We start from the raw sequence: 23,355 nt of genomic DNA, 5'->3' as shown, positions 1-23,355 counted from the left end.
CTTCCAGATGAGCATTCTATTGTGAAATCACCCTGCCTTGCTCATGTAATTTTATGGGGCATCCAGGTATTGTCATCTTCCATGTGTAAACCTCTTGTGTTTTCCCACTACGTCTCTTTTTTCCATTGTATTATATTGTATTTAATGTTGTTGCCCACCTCGATCCAGAGGGAGAGGCGGGCAATAAATAAATAAATAAATAAATTATTATTATTCCCACAGAAAATCCGTTAAGGAGGATGAATGGACTGCATATTGCCTTTTAATCGGTAATACTAGGAGCCCTCCATCAGGAAGCACCCTTGGTTACATTCAACGTTGGCTATATCATTTTCCTTCAGATCATTTCCCAGGTCTATATATATTAATGAATAAAGGATTTTTATATTAATTTATTCTTTCCCAGTGTTGTGAGGATACAGCAGCTTAGAGCAAATCCAGCAAGGATTTGAAATGTGGACAGATCTAGATCCTTTTGCCATGGTATATTCAGTACTCAGAACACTCTTCAAAAAGCTATTAAAAATAAAAGCTGCATCTGATATATTTCAAAGGTGATAATCAAAAGTATTACCTTGCACAATCTATAAAATAGTGGAAAAGCAGTGTCTGGGACTGAAAAGGGTTTTGAAAATCTTGAAGTTTGCAGTCACTCCTTTTTTGCCAAACCAGTCAAAGCTGTGAGTGCAGTGGAGGCAGTTGAAAAGTGAAATCCCTGCAGACAGGGATCTGTGAGATTCTTCAGGAAATTTCTACACTATATAGCTTCCTGCAGAAAGAGAGTTCTCAGAGAATTTCACAGAAAAATTGCACTTTTCAGCAGCCTTACAAGTAGGCAAAATGGTTTAACTGGTAGAGGGTTGGACTGGGATCTGGGTTCAACTCCCTGTATGCTTATGAAATTCATGAGGTGATCATGGGCTAACTACTATCACTCCACCTGACCTACCTCACAGGATAAAAAAGGAATAGTCTTGTGTATACTATCCTGAGCTGTTTGGAAGAAGGGTGGAATAGAAATGCAATAAATAATAAATGTAAGGCCTGTGGGTGGAAAATGCTAGAAATCTAAGCAAATGGAAAATGCTGATTTGGTAGCATTTCAGCACCTACTTTGCACAACTTCCAGTTCTTTAAGGGCTTGTCATCCTGCCATCTATCTGCACACTGAGGTCAGTGAGAGTTACACAGAACAAATAATGACAAGACCAGATCATGTGTAAATGGATACTTCTTGGCTCTCTTAAACAAAAACATGAAGTATTTGGAGTGCAACATCTTGTTCAAAAACTAGAGGTGATCCAATACCCATTGGAAAGAAATGTGCTCTTCCAAGTTTCCATGAAATAGTCCTAAACGTTCTGACTTAAAAATATATATTAACCTTTTCATTTCTGTCACTGTCATTTAGAATATGGGTGGCCCATCTTTAGTAAAGATGCACAAACAGCAGGAATTTATTGAGATAGAAGGGCTCATGAATAGTCAGGTGTGCATTCCTGTTTCTCTCTCCTATGCAGCGCTGCAGTTTGTTTTCTAGTGGAGGCAAAACCTTTACAAGCTACTAGACAATGGATATGTACGTGTGTGTGTGAGAGAGAGAGAGAGAGAGAGTGAGAGAGAGAGAGTGTGTAGAGGTACTGTAGCATATGCTATCTATAAATTTGAATTTAACCTGGATGTTTATTTTCTGCCTTTCAGTCATTGCCATTCCTGGGACCCACAATAAAAATAGGATAGCTTCAATATTTTTTCTGGCCCAGTTTGCACAATGAATCAACCCATAGTTTGTTAACCGTGGGTTGTTTGGGAGCACATGGTACAGAACAAGAGTGCTGGCTTCTGACCACTCACCCGCTTCCAGTGCACTAAACAATGCAGGGAAAAAGATGGAAAATTAGAACATTAGGCTTCTAATTAGGAACATTAAAGGTTAATAACTTTTAGACCCAGTTCACACGTAATGACAATCCATTGGTTGTTTAACCCATGGATTGTCTGGGCTGTGTACAAATGATCGCGGTGTCTCCTGGCTGCCTCTACTTTGCATCTGTTTCAGAAAACAATCTGGGAACACCCTATTCTTGGGTCATTCAGCACGACTTGGGAACCTGGAATTTTGGGTTGTTGAAGGGGAAACAACTTTGGTTACATTCAACAAGATGTTTTCTATCATTTTCCTTCAGCTCATTTTTCTCTCTCATTCCCGTTTGACCCCAAATAATCATGGGTTAGTTAATTAATGACCCAAGTCTTTAACCAGGTCTTAGGTATCTAGAGACTGATGTTAAAAGGAAGTGCAGTTTCTTTGCACCATCACAGTTGTTCTTAGCTTTTGGACAGTTTCCATGTTTTAACATAAAATGTATAGTGTGTTTGTATATGTGAAGTGTGGTATCAGCACTTTTTATGAAATAGAATCAACTTCATGGATGAAGAATCTCAACTTAGATGTTATGTTAGTGGGAAAAGTAAATATCTATATTTATTTATTTATTACATTTTTATACCGCCCAATAGCCGAAGCTCACTGGGCGGTTCACAAAAATAGGTTGAACACCACCTATATTAATTCAAAATAAGCACCATGTTCAGTGTACATTTTAATAATGTCAGTAGATGGTTTACCATGCATTCATCCAGAAGCACTTTTGGTTCAAGCAGTGTGTTTGCTTCAAACATTTCACCATTCCATCCTTTGAAACTGACAGAGGGTCTCTGAGCACGTAGTTCATTGGTTCCCCATACTGGGGTGTTTAGGCAGTGAACTGTGATAGAATGGATTGCTTCTGAACTCAGTAAATGAAGAAAATTCATCTGTACTTTTCCAATGCCAAACTCCAACTGTTTAAGAAAAACACACATTATTCTAGAAAGCAAGATTGCAGTTCATAGCCATAAAGCATGATGAACCCATGCAATTTAGAAATACCTTCACAAAAGCTTCATAAACATTTATTTCCACGGGTATAGAAACTATTGACATTTTATCAGTTAAAGTAAACTATTTAGATAAACTGTGCAGATTACTTGGCATAGAAATATGTCCTTCCTATAAAAAAGGTTTACACAATATAAATATGGGTAAGAAGATGACAACATGCAGTTTGTAATGTGATGAGGAAAAATAAGATTACAGTTCTTGAAACAATGCCAGTTCTTCAAGATATCATTCCCATGTGGTTCCTACTTATGGACTTATGCTGACACTTGGCTTGGATTTCCAATGTTTCTTCAGCTGTATACAACAGGTCTTATGCATTAGTCTGTAAGAGCTTTTTAAGGGCACTCCCATCTTTTTATCTCTCTCCCCACCCCCCCAACCCCACTAAATCCACCAAATAATTTTGGGAGCCAGAATATAGTAACACAATGAACAACAGAAACTACTGGATGACAACTATTACTGTATTAACAAATTAAGGTTTTGTTCTCTGTGTAAGTTGAGATCTTAAAATGTGACAAGGTCCTAGCCTAATGAAGAGTGCAAACTTATTCTTGCTTATTTGGGATTACTTTGTGAGACTTAGTTCTAAGTAATATGCATATGATTGGCAGGCTGCAAACCTACAAGAACCTATTGGATTTCAATTTAAAGAGTGCTACAGTCAATGATAAGAGGAGTTTTCTATTATATTATCACATTTCCCCCCTTTTATTTTTCTTTGAATGTCCAGCTTAAGGAGTAGGCATCTAACTCATGGCAAAACAACTTATTACACTACAGCTACATATAACCTTAGTCCAACAGTCCCATGTCTGCTACAAAGGTACTTGGCCATCAGGTGCTTTTATTCCTGCTAGTATTCTGAATCCTGCAGAGAGAAAAAAAGCTTGGAGGAGGTTTTTCAAGAGAAAAAAAAAGCTGGCGGAGGACGGATTAAGCACACCTTTTCCGACTCCTTCCCTGATGCAAAGCACTTTCCCGTGAGGGCAGATTGCAATGGTGAAGGAGTCATCAGGTTGAATATGGATAGAATATAATGTTTTTGGCTTCTGAAGTCTGCATATACCATGATGAATACTTGTGGGCCCTAATTAAGAGTTTTAGTTTATTCTGTGAACCTTTTTGCCAACGGAATGACTCAAATACTTGCTCTTTATCAAATGTAACAGAGACCCTCAAGATCTTCCAGCTCTTACAAATGTTTTTGTTTGGGGGTAAAAAAGGCAGAAGAAGAAAAAAGAAGATAACACACTTCTTAAGAAGAGAATGATGTACCTTTGCCACGGATACAGGTGATAAACACGTCTGGCCACCAGCAGTGAAATTACAGAAAACCTCAATGGCATCAGAAGGACATCCAATATTTGGATCAATCCAGTATTTTCCTATCAGTTGGGAAAGTAAAAGGCAAAAGAATTTTAAAAAGGGTCGTACAAATATGTTCTGAAAGTAGGAAAAGGAAATATGGCTTAGCGGTATGCTCATGGTAGCTCACAGTGGCAGCTGATACAGCTAGGGCTGGACCTTCGGGCCAAAGTCCAGGGCCACATAGCCCCCAAATGACCACCCAGAAAGCGGCAGGTGATGGGGGCAGTGACAAATAGGCTCAGGGTCAGCACCTCAGCACTATCAGGGCTGCGGCTTACTGCAATATCCTTTCTTATTTTAAAAAAATATACTATAGTGTTGGGGTGGGGTTGCAGCAGGGTGGGGGTAGGCATATAGGTTACAGATGTTCATTTCAGTATTTTTACTTTAAAAATTAACTCTCTAATTCTTATTCCCTAGTGTTTAGCATCAGGGCAGTATACGCGATCGCCATTTTTCCCTGTAGCCATACTACTGCTATGATTTAAGTGGGTTTTAACTGTTGTGCTGCACACGATCACAGTTTTTCTTCCTTTTTCTTTGGAGATCAGTAACTGGAAATATGAGTATCAGGATGTATTTTAGAGTAATTAATGTCACTGAAGGACTTACCATCAGACACTTTGCGTTCACAGTTAAGCAAATCCCTGCAGATACGTGCTGGGTTATCTCGAGTTCCCAGAGGGTTCTTGATACTATGCAATAAATTGCTAAGATAATGTAGTGTTTTGAATATCTCAGCACTGTGATCCAGTAATGTTACTTCTGTATTCTGGTAACTCTGCCAAGAAAAAAAAAAACATTGGCAATTTATTGTACTGCAAATAAATGCCATTGTACTACTAGGGCACGGCCAAAACTGAACATGTTTATAATGCACAAAGCTGGATTATTATTATTATTAATATTAATAATAATATATTTCTTACCTGCCACTCCCTCTGGATCGAGGTAGGGAACAACATAATACCATAAAATGCATTAAACTTATTAAAGAACATATAAAACTAATACAATATTAAAATAACAATCGGACATCTTAAAATTCATCTGGGTAGGCCTGCTGGAAGAGATCAGTCTTTATGGCTTTCTTAAACTCAGAAAGACTACTAAGTTGACGAATCTCTCCTGGCAGGCCATCCCACAGTCTGGGAGCAGCGGAAGAGAATGGGTAACAGTTGTCAGCCTAGTTTTTGCTGGCTGAAGTATTTTTTCCCCCAGAGGACCTGTGTGTGTGGGGCAGATTGTATGGGGGAAGGCAAACCTGCAGGTAACCTGGACCCAAACCATGTAGGACTTTAAAGGTAGCAACCAACACTTTATACTTTGCCCAGAAACTACTTGGCAGCCAGTGGAGTGATTTTAAAGTTGGTCTAATATGGTCACCCCTAAGTGTGCCAGTGACCAATATATTTATAAGATATATTGAAACAAAGAAGGTGACAATGAGATAAATAATATGCAGTAAAGAATGAGGAAGTTTAGGGGAAGCAGGCAAGTGAAAAGGAATTCTCAATACACAGAAAATATAATATAGGCATGCTGCAAAAATGTATGAAAGGTCTTTCCAAACTATCAATTTGCACCTCAACTATATTTTTGCCTTTGCAGGATAGTCATGCAAGTCCCAATTCAAAGGCATATAATAGGGCAGGGGAGGAAACTGAAGAGAGGATAATACTGTTGCAGTAAATAGCCACACCACTTTTTCTTTAAAAAGGAAGAACTACAATCAAGGAAGTTTTTCATTCCTTTGCAGGAGAGGAAGAAAGTACACAAGAATGGAAGAATTACTTTAAGTCCTAAAATTTATGGGGAGAAGGTAGCCTTTACTAACTTTTGCCACTTTTTCAAAAGTTACTTCAGTGTTCAGGGAGCACACAACTCCCCTGTTAAAACAGCTCCACTGGCTTCCAGTCTGTTTCCAGGCACAATTCAAAGTGCTGGTTATGACCTATAAAGCCCTGTATAGCTTGGGTGCAGGTTATTTGAAAGAACGTATTCTCCCTTATGAGCCTGCCCGTGCTTTGAGATCTTCTGGAGAAGCCCTTCTTTCAGTCCCACCATCTTCACAGGCACGCTTGGTGGGAACATGAGAGAGGGCCTTCTCGGTGGCTGCTCCAGTGCTCTGGAACTCTCTTCCCGGGGAAGCTAGGCTGGCTCCCTCCTTGATGGGCTTTCGGAAGCAGGCTAAAACTGTTTTGTTCCAGCAGGCCTTTGGAAAATAATCTGGCCCTCCATCTATGTTAATGTCTTATAATTTTGTTATGTATTTTAAACTATGTTCCCCCCCACCAATGTATGTTTTAAACTTTGTAAGGCCGCCTTGAGGCCTAGCATTGGGCAAAAGGCGGGATACAAATAAATAAATATAAATATAATAATAATAATAATAATAATAATAATTCTTGTTTTGGACTGTACCACTTTACTGTTAGGCTCTAGAAGTGGCTTACATACATATTCAAAACTGTAACGATCAGAAAATGGCTCAGTCAAGGAAACAGCATTTTCCCAGTGATAAAATCTTGTGGTTTGATTGCTGACAAAATGTGATATCCCTTCAACGAAAGTGCTACTTCGGAGAGAAACATTTGAATCCTACACAACAAATCAGTGACATCATCAGTGCTACATGAACAGCAACAACCTCTGATTGAGTGGAAATGTCCTAAGAAAAGCACAGTACATTTTTACTGAGTACTGATTCTCAAGCTCCATCCCCATAATTAAGACAATGCTTCATTCATATAAAGTGTATTTAAAATCAGACCAAAGGGCTACCTGGCCCGGCATTCTATTCCCGCACTGGCCAGCCAAATGTCTCTAGAAAGCCCACAAGCAGGATATGGGCATACTAGCACCTTCCCTGTCATGTTTTCCAGCAGCTGGTGTATCTTCTATAAGTATGCTTTAGGGTGGATTCCTGTAGTGAGCAGGGGGTTGGACTCGATGGCCTTATAGGCCCCTTCCAACTCTACTATTCTATGGTTCTCTGAGGCTACAAGTAATGTATAGCCATCATGACTAAGAGACATTGATAGCCTTATCCTCCGTTAATTTGTCTAATCCCCTTTCTATAGCCAACTAAATTGGTGGCCATCACTACTTCTTGTGATCAGTAATCCCACAGTTTAACTATGTGCTGTGTGAAGAAGTACTTCCTTTTGTCTGAGCTGATTTCCCAAGATTCAGTTTAACTGGATGACCCAAGGTTCTAGTATTATGAGAGAGGGAGGAAAAGGTGTTCCTCTCCACTGTCTCCACACCATGCATAATTTTATATCTCTCTATCATGTCCCTTCCCCCATGCTCATGTTTTTTTCTAAGTTAAAAAGTCTCAAACATGGTAATCTTTCCTTATGGGAAGTTGTTTCTGCACCTCCTTTAGCTCTACAATCTCGTTTTTGGGGTGACCCAAACTGTATACAGTATCTCAAGTTATCTGATGTCAAAGTAGTTTACTGTTGCATAATATTTTGAGTATTTTGATCAAAGTCCTCAAAGAGTCACAAAAAATATTCTCTTACAGTTTAGCTTTCATTGTTTTTTCATACCAAGCAGTATGATATTTGCGTATGTGTGGTAAATAAAATCTTTGTAAAAATGTACTTCCAATCCTTGAAATTATAATGTACATATATAATGTGCATATCTAATCATGCAAATATTATTACCTCCATCCGTAATGCAGCATTTGATTCAATCAAGGCTTGAATAGCAGCATTGATGTCAACTTGCCTCTGTATGCAATCAAACATTTTCATATCAAAATAATTGACCAGTAGAACAACATTAATTAAACAGAATTTTCAGGACTTGCTACTGAATTAAAACACTCATTGTCAAAGACTGGGGAGGCACTTATCACAAGGATTCAGAGGCTGTAAGAAAAAGCTAAATTTTCCATAATCATTGTTAAGGACATGTCTGTAACTTCCTCTATTGTCCTTTCTATGCTGCAGCAGAGATGAAAGGATATAATATACATTAAACTATACACATCAATACTTATTCTATATCCCCCCCCCCCCACTCTTGGTCGATTACATCAAACCACAGCACAAAATATACAAAATCTATTTTGAGATGAGAGGTAGTTCATGACAGAATTTGTATATTCAAAATGGTGGCCGCACACGCCATGAACATATCGTAGCCTCCCTGTGAGTTAAATAACCCACGGTAGGCTGTCATGTAATGCAAACAGCCTTCATGCCTTGTAAAGTAGCGCTGTTCATAAAGTATGTCACACGTTAAAGCATGATGATGGGTAATTTGTTATATACCTGGTAAATGGGCATAATCCTCCAGAATCTATTCTGATTTCATGCCTTGTTGAAAGGAATGGGAGCTGGGCAACAGCATTCTTGTCCATTTCCCACACATTTATAAGGATGACTCTGCATGAGACATCCCAGAGGCTTGTACCCCAACTCTGTATTTTACTATCCAATTATGACACAATCATAGGAAACATATACAACTCACTCTTGGTCCGGGTGCCCCTGGTGGTCCCTAGAAAATAGAAGAATAAAAGAAGAGAGAAATGAGATATTATATAACTCTGTTTTTATACAACAATGTATATTTTAAATAACTTCGTATTTGCTTACAGGTAGACCTGGATGACCTCGTGGTCCCTGAGGGCCCTAAATAAAATAAAAAGATAAAAATGCATGAAATATAGTTGAATTTTCTTTTCTTTTTTAGTTTCCATATATCACATTGAATGAAATGTAATTTACAAAAAAAGCTAAACAAAAAATTAATGCATGTATATCTATAACATGGGCCAGGATGACAAGGGCTATTCTCTACTAGTTGTGAGCTACACAAAGATTTCTCAGTACCCTGTAGAGTCTGTAGAGTAGACCATTTGTCTGAGTTCCTAAAAGTGTTGGCGGTCTACTTTAAAAAAAATATGAATAAGCTCCCTGTCAAAGGTGCCAACCCAATATGACTGGATAATTGACGTGCTCTTGTTTATCCAGTCACCCCTTAAAGTATTTAGGAGGCATTTTGCATTTAGAAATGATTAAATAAGGGGTTTAAGACATGAGCAACAATATGTCATTCCCAATCAACAACTTGTTTGTCTATAACAAATTCATTTATTAATATACTTATTATTGTATATAAGCCTACTTTAGAACACTAAACAAGCATGTCATATATAGAAGTAATTGACACTGCATAATGGGGTAACATTTTGAGGGTATAGTCCATTTCTTAGACATATTAAACTGTGGTTGATATATTGACTCTTATAGAGGCAACATGTGGAAAGAAGCCTTCCTGAGGCTGCGATGGTCCCTGGTCCCCACAGCAGCTATATGCAGTCATGCATGGCTCAAGATCCCTCTTCCAGGCCTCACTTCATCCCATGCTTTGGGCAAGTACAGGGCTGCTGCTGCTGCTCATTCACCCATATGATGCTTCCAATTCACTTCAGAATCCAATATAAACTTCTCCTGTTAACCTTCAAAGCTTTTCACGGTCTAGCTCCTTCCTATCTCTCCTCTCTCATCTCACACTATTGCCCCGCTCGTGCTCTTCGCTCCTCTGATGCCATGTTTCTCGCCTGCCCAAGGGCCTCTACTTCCCTTGCTCGGCTTCGTCCATTTTCGTCTGCTGCCCCTTACGCCTGGAACGCTCTTCCAGAACATTTGAGAACTACAAGTTCAACCACAGCTTTTAAAGCTCAACTAAAAACTTTTCTTTTTCCTAAAGCTTTTAAAACTTGATGTTGTGCAGACTTCTACTGTTACTGTTAGTTTTTCCCTACCCTGTGCCTGCTTACCCTTCCCTGTACCTGTTTGCATTCTCTTCCCCTCCTTATTGTTTTACTATGATTTTATTAGATTGTAAGCCTATGCGGCAGGGTCTTGCTATTTACTGTTTTACTCTGTACAGCACCATGTACATTGATGGTGCTATATAAATAAATAAATAATAATAATAATAATAATAATAATAATAATAATAATAATAATGTTGTAGTGCCTCACAGTTTTTGTTTTGCTAAAAGGAACAAAGGAATCCTTGGATACTTCCAGAGGGAGGGCTCCTAGCACTAATAAATAATTGCTCTTCTGCTGTAAGCTACAAAGTAGAATTGCAACTTACTTTTCACACTACTGGGAGGTATTGTGCTTTTTCTGTGCATACATTCCAGTATGTACAATTCACACCAGAGCTCTTAGTAGTACACACCCATCTTTTTTAAAGGATGTGGGTTGTGACATCAGGAAGCTGTAGCTATCATAGCTCAGCAGATGTTCACTGTAGCCTTTGCAGTTGATGCCATTTTTAGCACCCATTTTTAAAAATTGGATGGGCAACCTCTTTTCTGACAAAGGTCAATTCCTTCATAGGTAACCTGTCAGAGGCTGCACATTAGTAAAAGGCAAAGCTACAGCTAAAAGTGGGTGGGTCACCCTTTTTCTCTTTCTGCTTTCCATTTTTTCTCTCCTTCTTTCCTCCCACCCAGCAGGCTGCCAAGGAAGAGACAGAGGTCTGAAATGAGTGTATGCAGGGGACTTTTGCTATTAGACTGAGGGCTCATCTACACCAAGCAGGATATTGCACTATGAAAGAGGTATATAAAGGGCAGGAGCCACACCAAGCAGGATATAGCGGTATGGAAACAGTATATGGTATGCATCATGGGCCCCAACAGTTGTCAGTGCACTTCAATACCACTATAAAGCCTTAGTGTGGCTCCTGTCTTTTATATACCGCTTTCATAGTGCAATATCCTGCTTGGTGTAGATGAGCCCTGAGTCTGCATGAAATTGGGCCAAGGGCTGCATGCTGAAACCCCTGACTGAAAGAGTGTTTTAGCATGATATCCCTTTGGTGACACACACAAATAGATAGATACACACACACACACACACACACACACGACTTTTTAAAACCCTTTCCAATAAACACCATTTTAACAAGGTGGTTAATTGTGGGGACTGGAAAGGATTTATTTATTTTTATTAGCATTATAAGAACATAGTGCTATACAAGTATAATGCTATAATACTTTTCCTTTAAAGTAAAATTACAGGGGTATAGTGTGCTAACATTACAATGCTAATTTAATGAGGGCAAACTGTCATCTTGGCCCTGTGGGGAAGAAGAAAGAACAAGGGGACAGGAGCAGGCCGAGGAAACATCGGGGCCTGCTCCTGTTGGACTCTTCCCCCAACCCCACAGGGCAAACTGTCATCTTGGCCCTGTGAGGAAGAAGAAAGAACAAGGGGACAGGAGCAGGCAGAAGAAACATCATGGCCTGCTCCTGTTGGACTCTTCCCCCACCCCCACAGGGCAAACTGTCATCTTGGCCCTGTGGGGAAGAAGAAAGAACAAGGGACAGGAGCAGGCCGAGGAAACATCATGGCCTGCTCCTGTCGGACTCTTCCCCCACCCCCACAGGGCAAACTGTCATCTTGGCCCTGTGGGGAAGAAGAAAGAACAAGGGGACAGGAGCAGGCCGAGGAAACATCATGGCCTGCTCCTGTCGGACTCTCTCTCCTCCCCCCCCCCTGAACTCCTGTTCCTTGTGTGTCATGTCTTTATTAGACTGTAAGCCTGAGGGCAGGGACTGTCTTTTTTGCTAAGTGTAAGCCGCTCTGAGAGCCTTTTTTGGCTGAGGAGCGGGGTATAAATATGATAAATAAATAAATAAATAAATAATAAATAATTTAAAACACGAGCTGTAATAGGTTCACATGGCCTATAGGTCACCACTGCCCTCATGAAAAATCACGTTTTTTAAAAAAGATAGAAGAGTATGCATCTACATTCATCCTTCTGTCCTTCCTACTAAAAGTGGGACTTCTTGAAGTAAGAAAAAGGACAGGAGCAGCACTAGGAAAGCATGTGCAGACTGCAAATGGATGATGATGTCATGTGGCCTCCTGTAAAATGGGAGTAAATGAGTTGTGGTGATTGCACAATAAACACCTCATCTGAAAGCAGCTCTTGACCCAGCTCTATTTCTTTAGCTCTCCCAAAGCACAGCAAGGCATTGTCACTGTGGGTGAGAAAAATGCAGGTTGCTTACCTGTAACTGTAGTTCTTCGAGTGGTCATCTATGCATTCACACATATGGGCTTTGCGCCTGCGCAGAGACCAGACCGGAATCTCCAATAGCTTAGGGAAACGCTTTTGGGCGGGAACCCCTCCCCCACGCTACCGCGCATGTCCACGGGGTTCCCGCCCTTCCCTCAGTTTACAGGAGTCCGACATCGTGCCCCCATAAACATGAGTGTAAATCAATAAATAAGATAAAATAAATCTATAGTCAATTATGTCATTATCAAATATCACACCACCAAGAGGGGATGGTGGGTGGGTTGTGTGAATGCATAGATGACCACTCGAAGAACTACAGTTACAGGTAAGCAACCTGCATTTCTTCATCGTGGTCTCTATGCATCACACATATGGGCGAGTAGCAAGCTCACATACCTTGGAGGTGGGTTGGTGTACTATTTCAACACTTCCGAGAGCACCGCCCTTCCAAACGAACAGTCATGTCTGGATCGAGTGTCCAAGCTATAATGCTTGACAAATGTAGAAGGGGTGGACCAAGTCGCAGCCTTACAAACGTCCTGAAGTGGAACACCCCTGCTGAAGGCCACCGACGTCGACATCGCTCTGGTTGAATGAGCTGTCACAGGTCGATGTATCTCTAGTTTAGAGATAGAGTAGGCAAGTTCAATTGTCTCTACTATCCAGCGTGACAATCGCTGGCATGACACCGGGAGTCCCTTATAAGGCTCCCCATAACATACAAATAGTTGTTTGGATTTTCTAAATCCTTCAGTTCTAGCTCTATAGAAAGAAAGAGCTCTTCTAACATCCAGCATGTGGAGAGCAGTGTCTGCAGACGTTGTAGGGTTTGGAAAGAAGGCTGGCAAAATAATGTCCTGAGCCAAGTGAAAGGGTGTCACGACCTTGGGTAAAAAGGATGGGTCTGTTCGCAACACGACCTTGTCATTATGGAAAATTGTATATGGCGCATCAATTCTTAGAGCTCTAAGCTCACTTGCACGCCTTGCTGAAGTTATGGCTACCAGAAACACAGTCTTGAGAGTCAAGAGTCTTAAGTCCGTTGTAGCCATGGGCTCAAAAGGTTTCTTTATCAATGTATGGAGCACCACCGACAAGCTCCATGATGGTACGATGTTTCTAGTAGTCGGTATGGTGTTTTTCAAACCCTTTAAAAATTCCTTGGATGTAGGATGGGTGAAAGGCGAGAACCCTTCTACACCTTCATGAAAAGCAGTGATGGCAGCCAAATGGACTCTGATGGACGAAAGTCCTAAGCCTCCTTGGAACAGTGAGAGTAGGTATTCTAGAATCACAGACATGGGACAAGCCTCAGCGATGTGATTCATTTGCACCGCAAATTTAGAAAACCTCTGCCACTTAGCCGCATATGATTTCCTTGTCGAAGGTTTTCTCGATGCAGTCAAAATACTCTGTACCGTCAACTGTTCGATGCCGGAGGTTATGGCAGTATTCTCCATGCCGTCATCTTGAGAGTCGAAAGGTCTGGGTGTCGAACTCTGCCTTGGTGTCGAGACAGAAGGTTCGGTATCGATGGTAGCTCGATGTAATCCCCTTTCGACAGTCGAAGAGCATGAGGGAACCATGGTTGTCGAGGCCACCACGGCGCGATCAGAATACAGTTTGTGCCGTCTGTTCTTATCTTGGCCACGACTTTTGTCAGTAGTGGGAACGGTGGGAAAATGTATAGTAGTCCCCCTGTCCAGGTTCTTGCGAAGGCGTCTCCTAGCGAGTTCCTTCCGCTTCCTGCTCTGCTGCAGAAGTTGGTACAAACTGCGTTTTCTGCAGTGGCAAAGACATCGACAGACGGATCGCCCCAATATCGAAAGAGGTTGCTTCTTACTTCGATATCGAGCTCCCATTCGTGATCGACGTGGAAGGACCTGCTTAGGGAGTCCGCTACGATGTTCTCCTTCCCCGCTACATGGATCGCAGTCAGGTAAGTTTGTCTCCTTATGCACCAATTCCAAATCCTGAGTGCAGAGCGGGTTAAGGGGTATGACCTCGTTCCCCCTTGCCTGTTTATGTAACAGACAACAGTGGTGTTGTCTGTTGCAATCAGAACGTCCTTGCCCTCGATGATCTGGGCAAACGCTTTCAAAGCATTTTCCACAGCCAAGAGTTCCAGATGATTGATATGATCCCCTTTCTGCCGAGGGGACCATCGACCTTGGATGGTGAGCGAATTGCAGTGAGCTCCCCATCCATCGAGAGAAGCATCTGTCGTGATGGTAAGCGACGGTGCTCCTTGCTGAAAAGGAATCCCTTCCAGGAGGTTTCCCATCGAAAGCCACCATTTCAACGACGCCCGAACCTGACTCGGTATCGAAAGGTAAGTCCTGCGAGCGTTGCGTCGAAGATCGAAGGTCTTCAAGAACCACCCTTGAAGAATCCTCATTCGCAATCGGGCGAATCTGATGACAGCGGTAGTCGCCGCCATCAAACCCAGCAATCGTTGGATTGTCCATGCCGAAGGTCTTGCTTGGGTTTCGACATCGAGAATCAGGTCTCGAAGTGTTTTTGCCCTCGCTAACGGGAGGTAAGCTCTTCCATCTCGAGACGACAGAGTCACTCCTATGAAGTCTATCGTTCGCTGAGGAGTCAGTATAGATTTTTCCTGATTGACCCACAGGCCAAGGGATTCTAAAAGTTCTAGAGTCGTGGTTATATTCTCCTGGAGCGTGTGACTGTCCTCCGCAACCAGGAGCCAGTCGTCTATGTATGGATAAACATGTATTTCCTTCTTTCGCAGGTGGGCACACACAACAGCCATCACCTTCGTGAAGACCCTCGGTGCCGTCGCGAGGCCGAAAGGGAGGACGTTGAATTGGAACTGCTCGACGCCGATGGAGAAACGTAGGTAAGTTCGATGCGACTTCCTGATGGCGATGTGGAAATACGCATCCTTCAGGTCTACTACCGCGAACCAAACCCCTGTATGCAACAGTTGGAGAATAGAAGTGACTGTTGTCATACGAAACTTCCTTGGGGTGATATATTTGTTCAGTTGTCTTAAGTCCATGATCGGTCGAAGACCTCCATCTCTCTTCGGGACCGTGAAGTAACGGGAGAAAAATCCCTGGTTGAGCTCCTCTGTAGGTACGGGAGAGATGGCTCCCTTCGATAGTAAGGTCTGTACCTCGAGCAGCAGAGGAGGGGATGGTGCTGTTATCTTCACTCCCGAAGAGAAAGGAAGGGCATCGAATTCGATGGCGTAACCCGTCTTGATGATAGTGAGCACCCAGGAGTCGGATGTTATGAACTCCCATTGATGGTACTTGGGTGCTAGACGGTCTGTAAAGGGTAGTAGGCCTGGTACGGAGAAGTCAAAGCCGCTGCCTCTTTGAGAAATCCGGCTGATGTCTGCTTTGCTGGTATCGACCTTGATAAGGTCTCTTTCTCTGCATCTGTTGTTGTTGTTTTGGAGGTTGCTTGTCAAACTGAGGGCGCTGTTGGATCTGCTGGTACGGTTGTCTAGTCCAGCGCCTTTGCTTAAATTGTGGTTGGGGTTGTGAGAAACCCATCTTCTTGGCAGTCGTGCGAGCCTTGTATATCGAATCTAAGGACTCGTCGGTCTTATTGTTGAATAGCCCCTCTCCGTCGAACGGCAGACTTTCTATTCTAGTCTTCGTCTCATTTGTCAAGTTGGCTGACCTCAGCCAAGCATGACGTCGAAGGGCTATAGAACCCATCATCGACTTGGAGTGGGAATCCGTCTGATGTTTTGCAGAATTGAGCTGCAGATGGGCTATTGCAGTTGCCTCGGTATGGAAAATCCTCGCCAACTCCCTTTTATCTTCGGGCAGATGGTCAGAGAGAGAGTTTAATTTTTCTAGAATGAATATTTGGTACCTGGCCATAGTTGCCTCGTACGCAGAGGTTCTTATTCCTAAAGAAGACGAGGCATACACCTTTCTGCCGAGGTAGTCTAATTTTCTGCCTTCTCTATCGGTAGGAGCTGAATGCACTTTCTGTGATCTTCCCTGGGCAGATTCCACGATTATCGAATTAGGTTTCGGGTGCTGGAATAGAAACTCGGCATTGGCCTCCTTGACTTTATACATTGACTCCAATCTTTTAGATGTCGACTGTGCTGCACACGGATTTTTCCAGGAGATCTGTGCAGTCCTCCGTAGTGTAGGAGGGAAGGGAATCGCGATGGTCGAGCTAGATTCCGTTCGAGTCACATCGTAGATTGGGTCATCATCGATCTCTGTTGGTTGATCGATGTCGAGACCTAGGGACTTGGCCATTCGGAGTACCTGGTCAGAGAATTTCCCCACATCTTCTGAGGCGGAGACCGGTTCATTACTATTTACAATATCGTCAGGTGAAGGCATAGATGGGGTTACGGACACAATAGAGTCTGAATCAGACCTATAGTCCTCATCAGGAGACTCTTGAACCGCCCGCACCGTTTGATGCACTGGCTGCAGAGCTCGTTCATGTTGAGGTGAGGGCGCAACGACAGTTGCAGTCGGTATCGATCGGTGTTCAATACGCTCAGTCCTGCTATCACGGCTGCGAGGTGTATAGGATCGAGGATCTGGAGGAATTTGCAAGACTCTTGAATTCGGAGGAGGCTGTGCAAAATGCTCAATACGTCTGCGCTCAGAAGGATAATAGTCCTGAGGCCGATAATACTCCCAATCATAAGGGTAGTCCCGTTGATATTCAGAGTATTGAGACACTCGATCGAAGTCCGGGCCAGGAGATCGGTGCCGCCGATGTGGAACAAGCCTAGTCGGCTCTTCCAACTCAGTCGTGCACGGTACCTGAGCCGATGGTATGGACGCAACCGATACGGAGTCCCGAATTTCACCCTCCGACATCGAACTCCTCGCAGTCGGTAAAGGTGTTGGTATCGGCAATTGCGTCGGCAATTGCGTCGATACCGAGGTCGGCGCCGACCTGGCAGGCTCGGTGGGTATCGAAGATAGGGTATCGACCCTCGAGGTGGAGCATTTTTCTGCGTCCTTCCTCTTTTTCTTCTTTTTCTTTAGCTGTTCCGCCGATTTAGGGGTCCGAGCCTTTTTTGAAATCTTCTTGGCTGCGGAAACCGCTAGGGATCAGCCTGGCGTCAGGGGTATGGCCCTGTTATCCGCCATCAACTCCTCACCAATAACGACTGATTGGACTTCTGGGCTAAGAGGTTTTTCCATTGCCCTTGAGGAGTGTTGCTCCTTACGCTTATGAGGCGAAGGTTCAGTTGCTCGCAGAGCTTTTTCCCACAGTATAGACCGCAGTCTATCTGATCTATTTTTCCGTGTTTGTTTGGTAAATGCCATACAGTGGTGGCACTGTTGAACCTTGTGCGCTTCACCCAAACACAACACACACAGGGAATGGCCGTCCTTAGGTGGCAATTTAGCGCCACATTTAACGCACTTCCTGAAGGGGGCCCTTACGGCCATGCGCCTCAGGCGCCGAAGGCGATCAAAGATCGCTGGAAAAAGAGTAGGAAACAACAATAATATATATATATATATATATATATATATATATATTTTTCAGATAGACAAGAAAAAGAAGAACAGCGCAGAAAAAAGAGTCAGATAGCGAAGCAAAAAAGGTAAGTACTACACAAGCTGGAGAGAACACGGTTTCTACGTCTGTGCACGATGGCGGACGACGAAAAAACTGAGGGAAGGGCGGGAACCCCGTGGACATGCGCGGTAGCGTGGGGGAGGGGTTCCCGCCCAAAAGCGTTTCCCTAAGCTATTGGAGATTCCGGTCTGGTCTCTGCGCAGGCGCAAAGCCCATATGTGTGATGCATAGAGACCACGATGAAGAACCAGTGAGACACAGTAGCTCCTGCTAGCACAGCAACTGTTTCCAGCTCCTGACGAAGGACGATACGTCCGAAACGTTGAGCAGAGCATTTTTGGATTTTAAGAATAAAATAGTTTTTAATACGTTTATCAAGCACCAGAGTTGATTTCTCTTTTTAGCATCTATTCTTTCTCTATCCTGCCTTATTTATAGGCAAATGAATGAACTGGGGCATACACATTAATAATTTACTTCAGTTATGCTTACATGGTTAAGCTGCAGAGAACATATTGGAAATCTGGAAAATACTTTAATAAAACTTCTTTTTTTCTGACTCAAAAGATAGGTTGTTACATGGATTAAACTAAGTTTATAATGTTCCCCTGCTATGTGCAGGATTGCCTTTATAAATCTGCTTAAATTCTACTGTGATCAAAGGATAAGTCATTAGACAAGTAAAGTATAAACCCAATTCCCTAACAGCAAAAACACAGAATAAAATTAATCTCATAAGCAATTAATTTAACAGCTAGCACAAAGGATCAAAGTTCAAAACTCCCTTTCCTTCTGAGATTAAAACCCCTGATGCTACAGACATCTTAACAGATATGCTTAATTTTAGAGTGTCACATTTTGATCAATAAAATCACAGAATCATATAATAGCTGAGCTGGAAGGGGCCTATAAGGCCATTGAGTCCAATCTCCTTCTCAATGCAGGAACCCATATTATAGCACCTGTATATGGAAAATTGCGACTGCACATGTATAGCAAAATGTTAACATGTGCATAAATCTTTGATGCAACGTGTCTGATTAATTATGCACTCAAAACTACTGAATTTAAAAGCTAGAGATTTATAATGTGTGTGTTGGGAAATACCTTGGCATATTCTGAATGTTTATTTAATTATTACATTTGTATTCCATCTTTCAGTCTGCTAGAGCAACAACCCCAGTAGTAATTTTAAAAATCTTCATCTTATGTTTTAAAAGAATAGATCTTATAAAAATTAGACCTACACTATGCCACATTTGTCCTGTACCTCCCATATTATATTCTCTGACATTGCCAATCGTGATGTACTTCTATGAAAATGGACAAGATGGGGGTGGGGAGTGGCAATGGCAAGACTGATGTTTCTGACATTTCATGGTATCATATGGATCTTTGGGGTTAACTGTGAATGTCTATGAGCTAAAACCCATTTTATAGAAGACCAATCCTTAAAACCATCTCCAGGATTGTCCAATAACACAGGGTTGTATCCAGACTTAATTATACTTAAAGGAGAGCCAATGAAATCAATGAGAATGATGTGAGTTATGACTAAGTCCTATTGATTTCATTGGGTCTTCTCTAAGTTTGAAGTCTGGATCCAACACACATGAATTATTCTCAAATTTAGGGCCAATTCAGATTTTTAAATTTCAGACAATGGAGTCGTTTTTCCACCTGCATACCAGGGGCATGTCTACACAAAGGGTTTGCCCTGGAGTGGATTCACAGTAGTGGCAAGTCATCTACATGACACAGCCACCATTGTGAAGCCATCTGGGGGCAAACCCCAGAAACTCTGTTGAAAAAAAGGCAGGCACTTACCCCAACTTTTTTGGCAGGAGAGGCTTGTCACAGCTCATGGCACCCCCTGATTGGTTGCCACGGGCTGGACAGGGAAGGGGGTGGACCTCAGGAGAGCCCTGTGCCCCATGGAAAATAATAATAAAAACTGGGGGGGGGAGGGAGGAGAGGAACAGGGCCCGCGCCTCTTTAAAAATAAAAAAAAATGGTGGAGGAGAGGAACTGCACAGCTACAGACGATAAAAATAAAAAAGGGGGAAGGAACAGGTAACCAGAGGGAGGAGAGGTGGTTCGGGCACCCGGCGTCCCTCTCCTCGTCCTCCTGGCTGCCTCGTTCCTGCCCCCTCATTCCTTCCCCCCTCAGAGCCACAGGGAAAGTTTGCACTTGCGTTCCTTCCTGTGCAGATGCCAGGAAGGAATGCAAGTGCGGGAGGCCAGGCACTGTCAAGACGGGGGCATGGATAAATGTACTAGATGCCCCAATTGTATGTAAAACCCTGTAAAATACAGAACTCCAAATTGGTCCTGGAATTAAATGTTCTTGCCAGAAATTTGGGAGAATTTTCACAATACAATTATCCCTGTATTGTTTCCCTGTATTGATAGCATATATCTTTAGGATGCTTCTGCCAAGATATTTCCATCTACGCATTTTGGGAAAGTCCATTTATTTACTACCTTTCTAACCCATCTTTCCTTTGAGGAGAGAGGTAGTGATCGGACGAAGTTCTTCCAATCCAGTGGTTCTCAACCTTCCTAATGCCGCGACCCTTTAATACAGTTCCTCATGTTGTGGTGACCCCCAACCATAAAATTATTTTCGTTCTTCTCTACACGATCCATTGTCATGGGATGGTTTGCTAATGAAAATAATACATAACAATAGCTTTAATAATACAAAAGATGATACATGACATAGTTCAGTCAATACAGTTTCCTAAGACCATCGGAAATATGTGTTTTCCGATGGTCTTAGGCGACCCCTGTGAAAGGGTCATTCGACCCCCAAAGGGGTCCCGACCCACAGGTTGAGAACCGCTGTTCCAATCAGTTTTATAACTGAATGGAAATTTGAAACTTAACCTCACTGGTTCTAGTCTAACACTCTGACCTCTACACAACACTGCCTCTCAATAGCTTTCTCTACACATGTGTAGTCACAACAATTTTCCATATACAGGAGTCGTCACCAGCTGTGTGAATTTCTAATGCTAAGTAAGTCAGGAGCAGGTTTGAGATACACCTCTTGCAACTCTGCTGATACCTCCATTATAGTTCACGCACCTCATACTTGTGCTGGACATTTCCAGAACCATAGGAATCCAAAATAACAGCATTATCTGTCATCATTTTATGTCAATTTTCTTATGTCAAGTTTCCAAAATGTGAATAGAGACATATCATGTTGGAATCCTCTCTTAACTGGGCTTTAGAGGCACATGATAGTGCTATTTCTGTACTGCGCATCCTTTCTATATACTCTCCTGGGTGTAATAAACTCATAAAGGAAGGTCTTTCTAAAAAAAGTACTATACTTTGACTTTTTGTTCATTCATAGAAAAAGAAAGAAACTCTTATTAAAAAAAACTTGTCTGTGTGTGTTGATCAGAAATCATACCATTTTCAAAAGTTAAAAGTCAACAGGAATCTAGGAAGGATGCCAATAGCTCTCTTTCCTTCAAAAAAAAAAAAAGTGCTCGGACTCAGTATAGAACTGAATGAAAATTATTTGATGTCTGTGAATATAGTTGGAAATAAAAACTTTCCCCTGGCTGTAAAGACTAAACTAATTGCTTTGTGCTGCCAAGAAGTTATATACCCATTTTCTGACAAGTGTCTCATGCAATGAATTCATGATGGAAGGAAGTTGCTAATTGCCAGCGGTGCAGAATTTCAAAGACGAAAAGAGTAATTAAATGACACAAAGCTGCCTATTTTCCACTGAAACTCCCTGGAAATGTCCATTAACTAGAAGTTGAGCATTTATGTCACAGTAATGTATACTATAAGGCCAAAACAAAACAAAAGTGCCTTCAGACATTGAATATACAGAGGAAAATTAAGAGCCTAAGGATGCAGTCCTATTTACATGTACTAAGAAGTACCAGTAAACACGGTGGGACCTGTTTTGGGTAAATATGCATAAGAGTATGCTGCATATAACATGTTTGCAGTTGAAAATGCTACCAATAACTATCATAGAAACCAGTGATAGTTTTGAAAGTTTGCCACGAATCTGAAAGCTGGTAGGATCAGCCTACTGTGGACCCTTGCATGAGAAAGACTTGGAAGGCAGTGAGGGGGCGGGGTGGGGAAACGCAGTCTCTAGCACAGTTCTCAAATATGTCTGATGGTTGCTTTTATCTCAAGTAATAAACAACTGCATGGTTTTAGGACTGAGGATGAGAGTTTTGACATAGGGAAAATATTTATTGTTTGGGCTGTGTTAGCCCAATACTCAATACTAAAAGAAATCTTAATAAGGTCACTTTACTAGGGTTGGTTCAAGACAATTTGCTGATCCAAGCATCTATGCCATGATCTGAGACGGTCCCTCAATGCTCCATAAGTCCTTAACTGCACTCCAGTTCATTGCTACCAAAAAGCATCAGCTTAGGTTACTTGTACAGTTGGGGTAGTGTAGATCTTTACTGCATTTGCAACATGGTTCAGGATTAGACCAACAGAGGTATCATTTTGTGAATGCATTTTAAAGAGTTGTCTGAAATACTCTTTCAACAGAATAGCCTCTCCCTGTAACATGTTTACTACAGGCAAGTGTGACAATATTGATGTACTGTACATCCAGCTCACAGAATGTGATTCTGCATTGTAATGGAAATAACCATAGTACCATGGGACATGCCGATTACAAACCAATATTAATTTATACAAGTTTACCTGTCATGGCTTCCGCTAAAGAATCCTAGGGACTGTAGATTTGCTGAGGCTGCTGAGAGTTTTCTAATAGAGATTCCTAGTCCCACTCACAGAACTACATTTCTCAAAGTTTCCTGGGGAGAGGTAAAGCCACTTGGATATCCATAGCATTGATGTTGGTGTGAAGTGCAGTAAAGCGATAACATTCTAAACTATTCCTGGCTAAACAGAAAAAAAAGAACCCGCTCCCACTTCTTTGTGAAGCTAGTGCAGTCACAAAGCTGCAGGAAAGGTCATACCTCAGTGGCATGTTATTCATGCAAAAGATTACATATTCAGTCCTTGGCATTTCCAGTTAGGACTGGGAAAGACTATAACTCCAGAGAGCTGCTGCCCATTAGTGAAAATAATACTGATTTAGATGAATTAACGGTCAGACGTGATATAAGCCAGTTTCCCATGTTCCTAGATTTCTTTCATTTGAGCAGTTGCAAAAATGAAAAAGTACTGTCCATAACTTTAAAAAAACAAGGAATAAGTAAAATAGTCCTTGCCCTAAGACGTGTCTGCAAGAGATCTGTGCATAAAGCAGTTGTGCAAGCAAGGTAAACTGCCCTGTCATCTGGGTAGCAAATGGAGTGAAAAAGTTAAAAGCACTACTGTAGTTTCTGCTTAGAATTTTATTGCTTAGAGGGAGAAGGGATCTGGCCATGAGATTTACCATCCCGGACACC

At 42.0% G+C, this 23,355-nt stretch overlaps 1 protein-coding gene across 1 annotated transcript in view; it reads right to left on the bottom strand.

Moving 5' to 3' along the window:
• Window positions 1–23,355, bottom strand: part of COL24A1 (collagen type XXIV alpha 1 chain) — a 254,996-nt gene that overhangs the window by 1,321 nt on the left and 230,320 nt on the right. The window contains exons 54-59 of the mRNA XM_063136778.1: window positions 8,932–8,967; window positions 8,807–8,833; window positions 7,993–8,058; window positions 4,928–5,096; window positions 4,223–4,332; window positions 2,629–2,844 (exon numbers count right to left, since the gene is read on the bottom strand). Coding sequence (XP_062992848.1) covers window positions 2,629–2,844; window positions 4,223–4,332; window positions 4,928–5,096; window positions 7,993–8,058; window positions 8,807–8,833; window positions 8,932–8,967 — 624 coding nt within the window. The remainder of the gene's footprint in view (window positions 1–2,628; window positions 2,845–4,222; window positions 4,333–4,927; window positions 5,097–7,992; window positions 8,059–8,806; window positions 8,834–8,931; window positions 8,968–23,355) is intronic.

The sequence above is a fragment of the Elgaria multicarinata genome, chromosome 1 (genome assembly GCF_023053635.1).
Source record: "Elgaria multicarinata webbii isolate HBS135686 ecotype San Diego chromosome 1, rElgMul1.1.pri, whole genome shotgun sequence".
In the NCBI taxonomy this organism is placed as follows: domain Eukaryota; kingdom Metazoa; phylum Chordata; class Lepidosauria; order Squamata; family Anguidae; genus Elgaria; species Elgaria multicarinata.
Note: the sequence above shows the minus strand (reverse complement) of the source record. Positions and strands in the feature narration are given on the sequence as shown.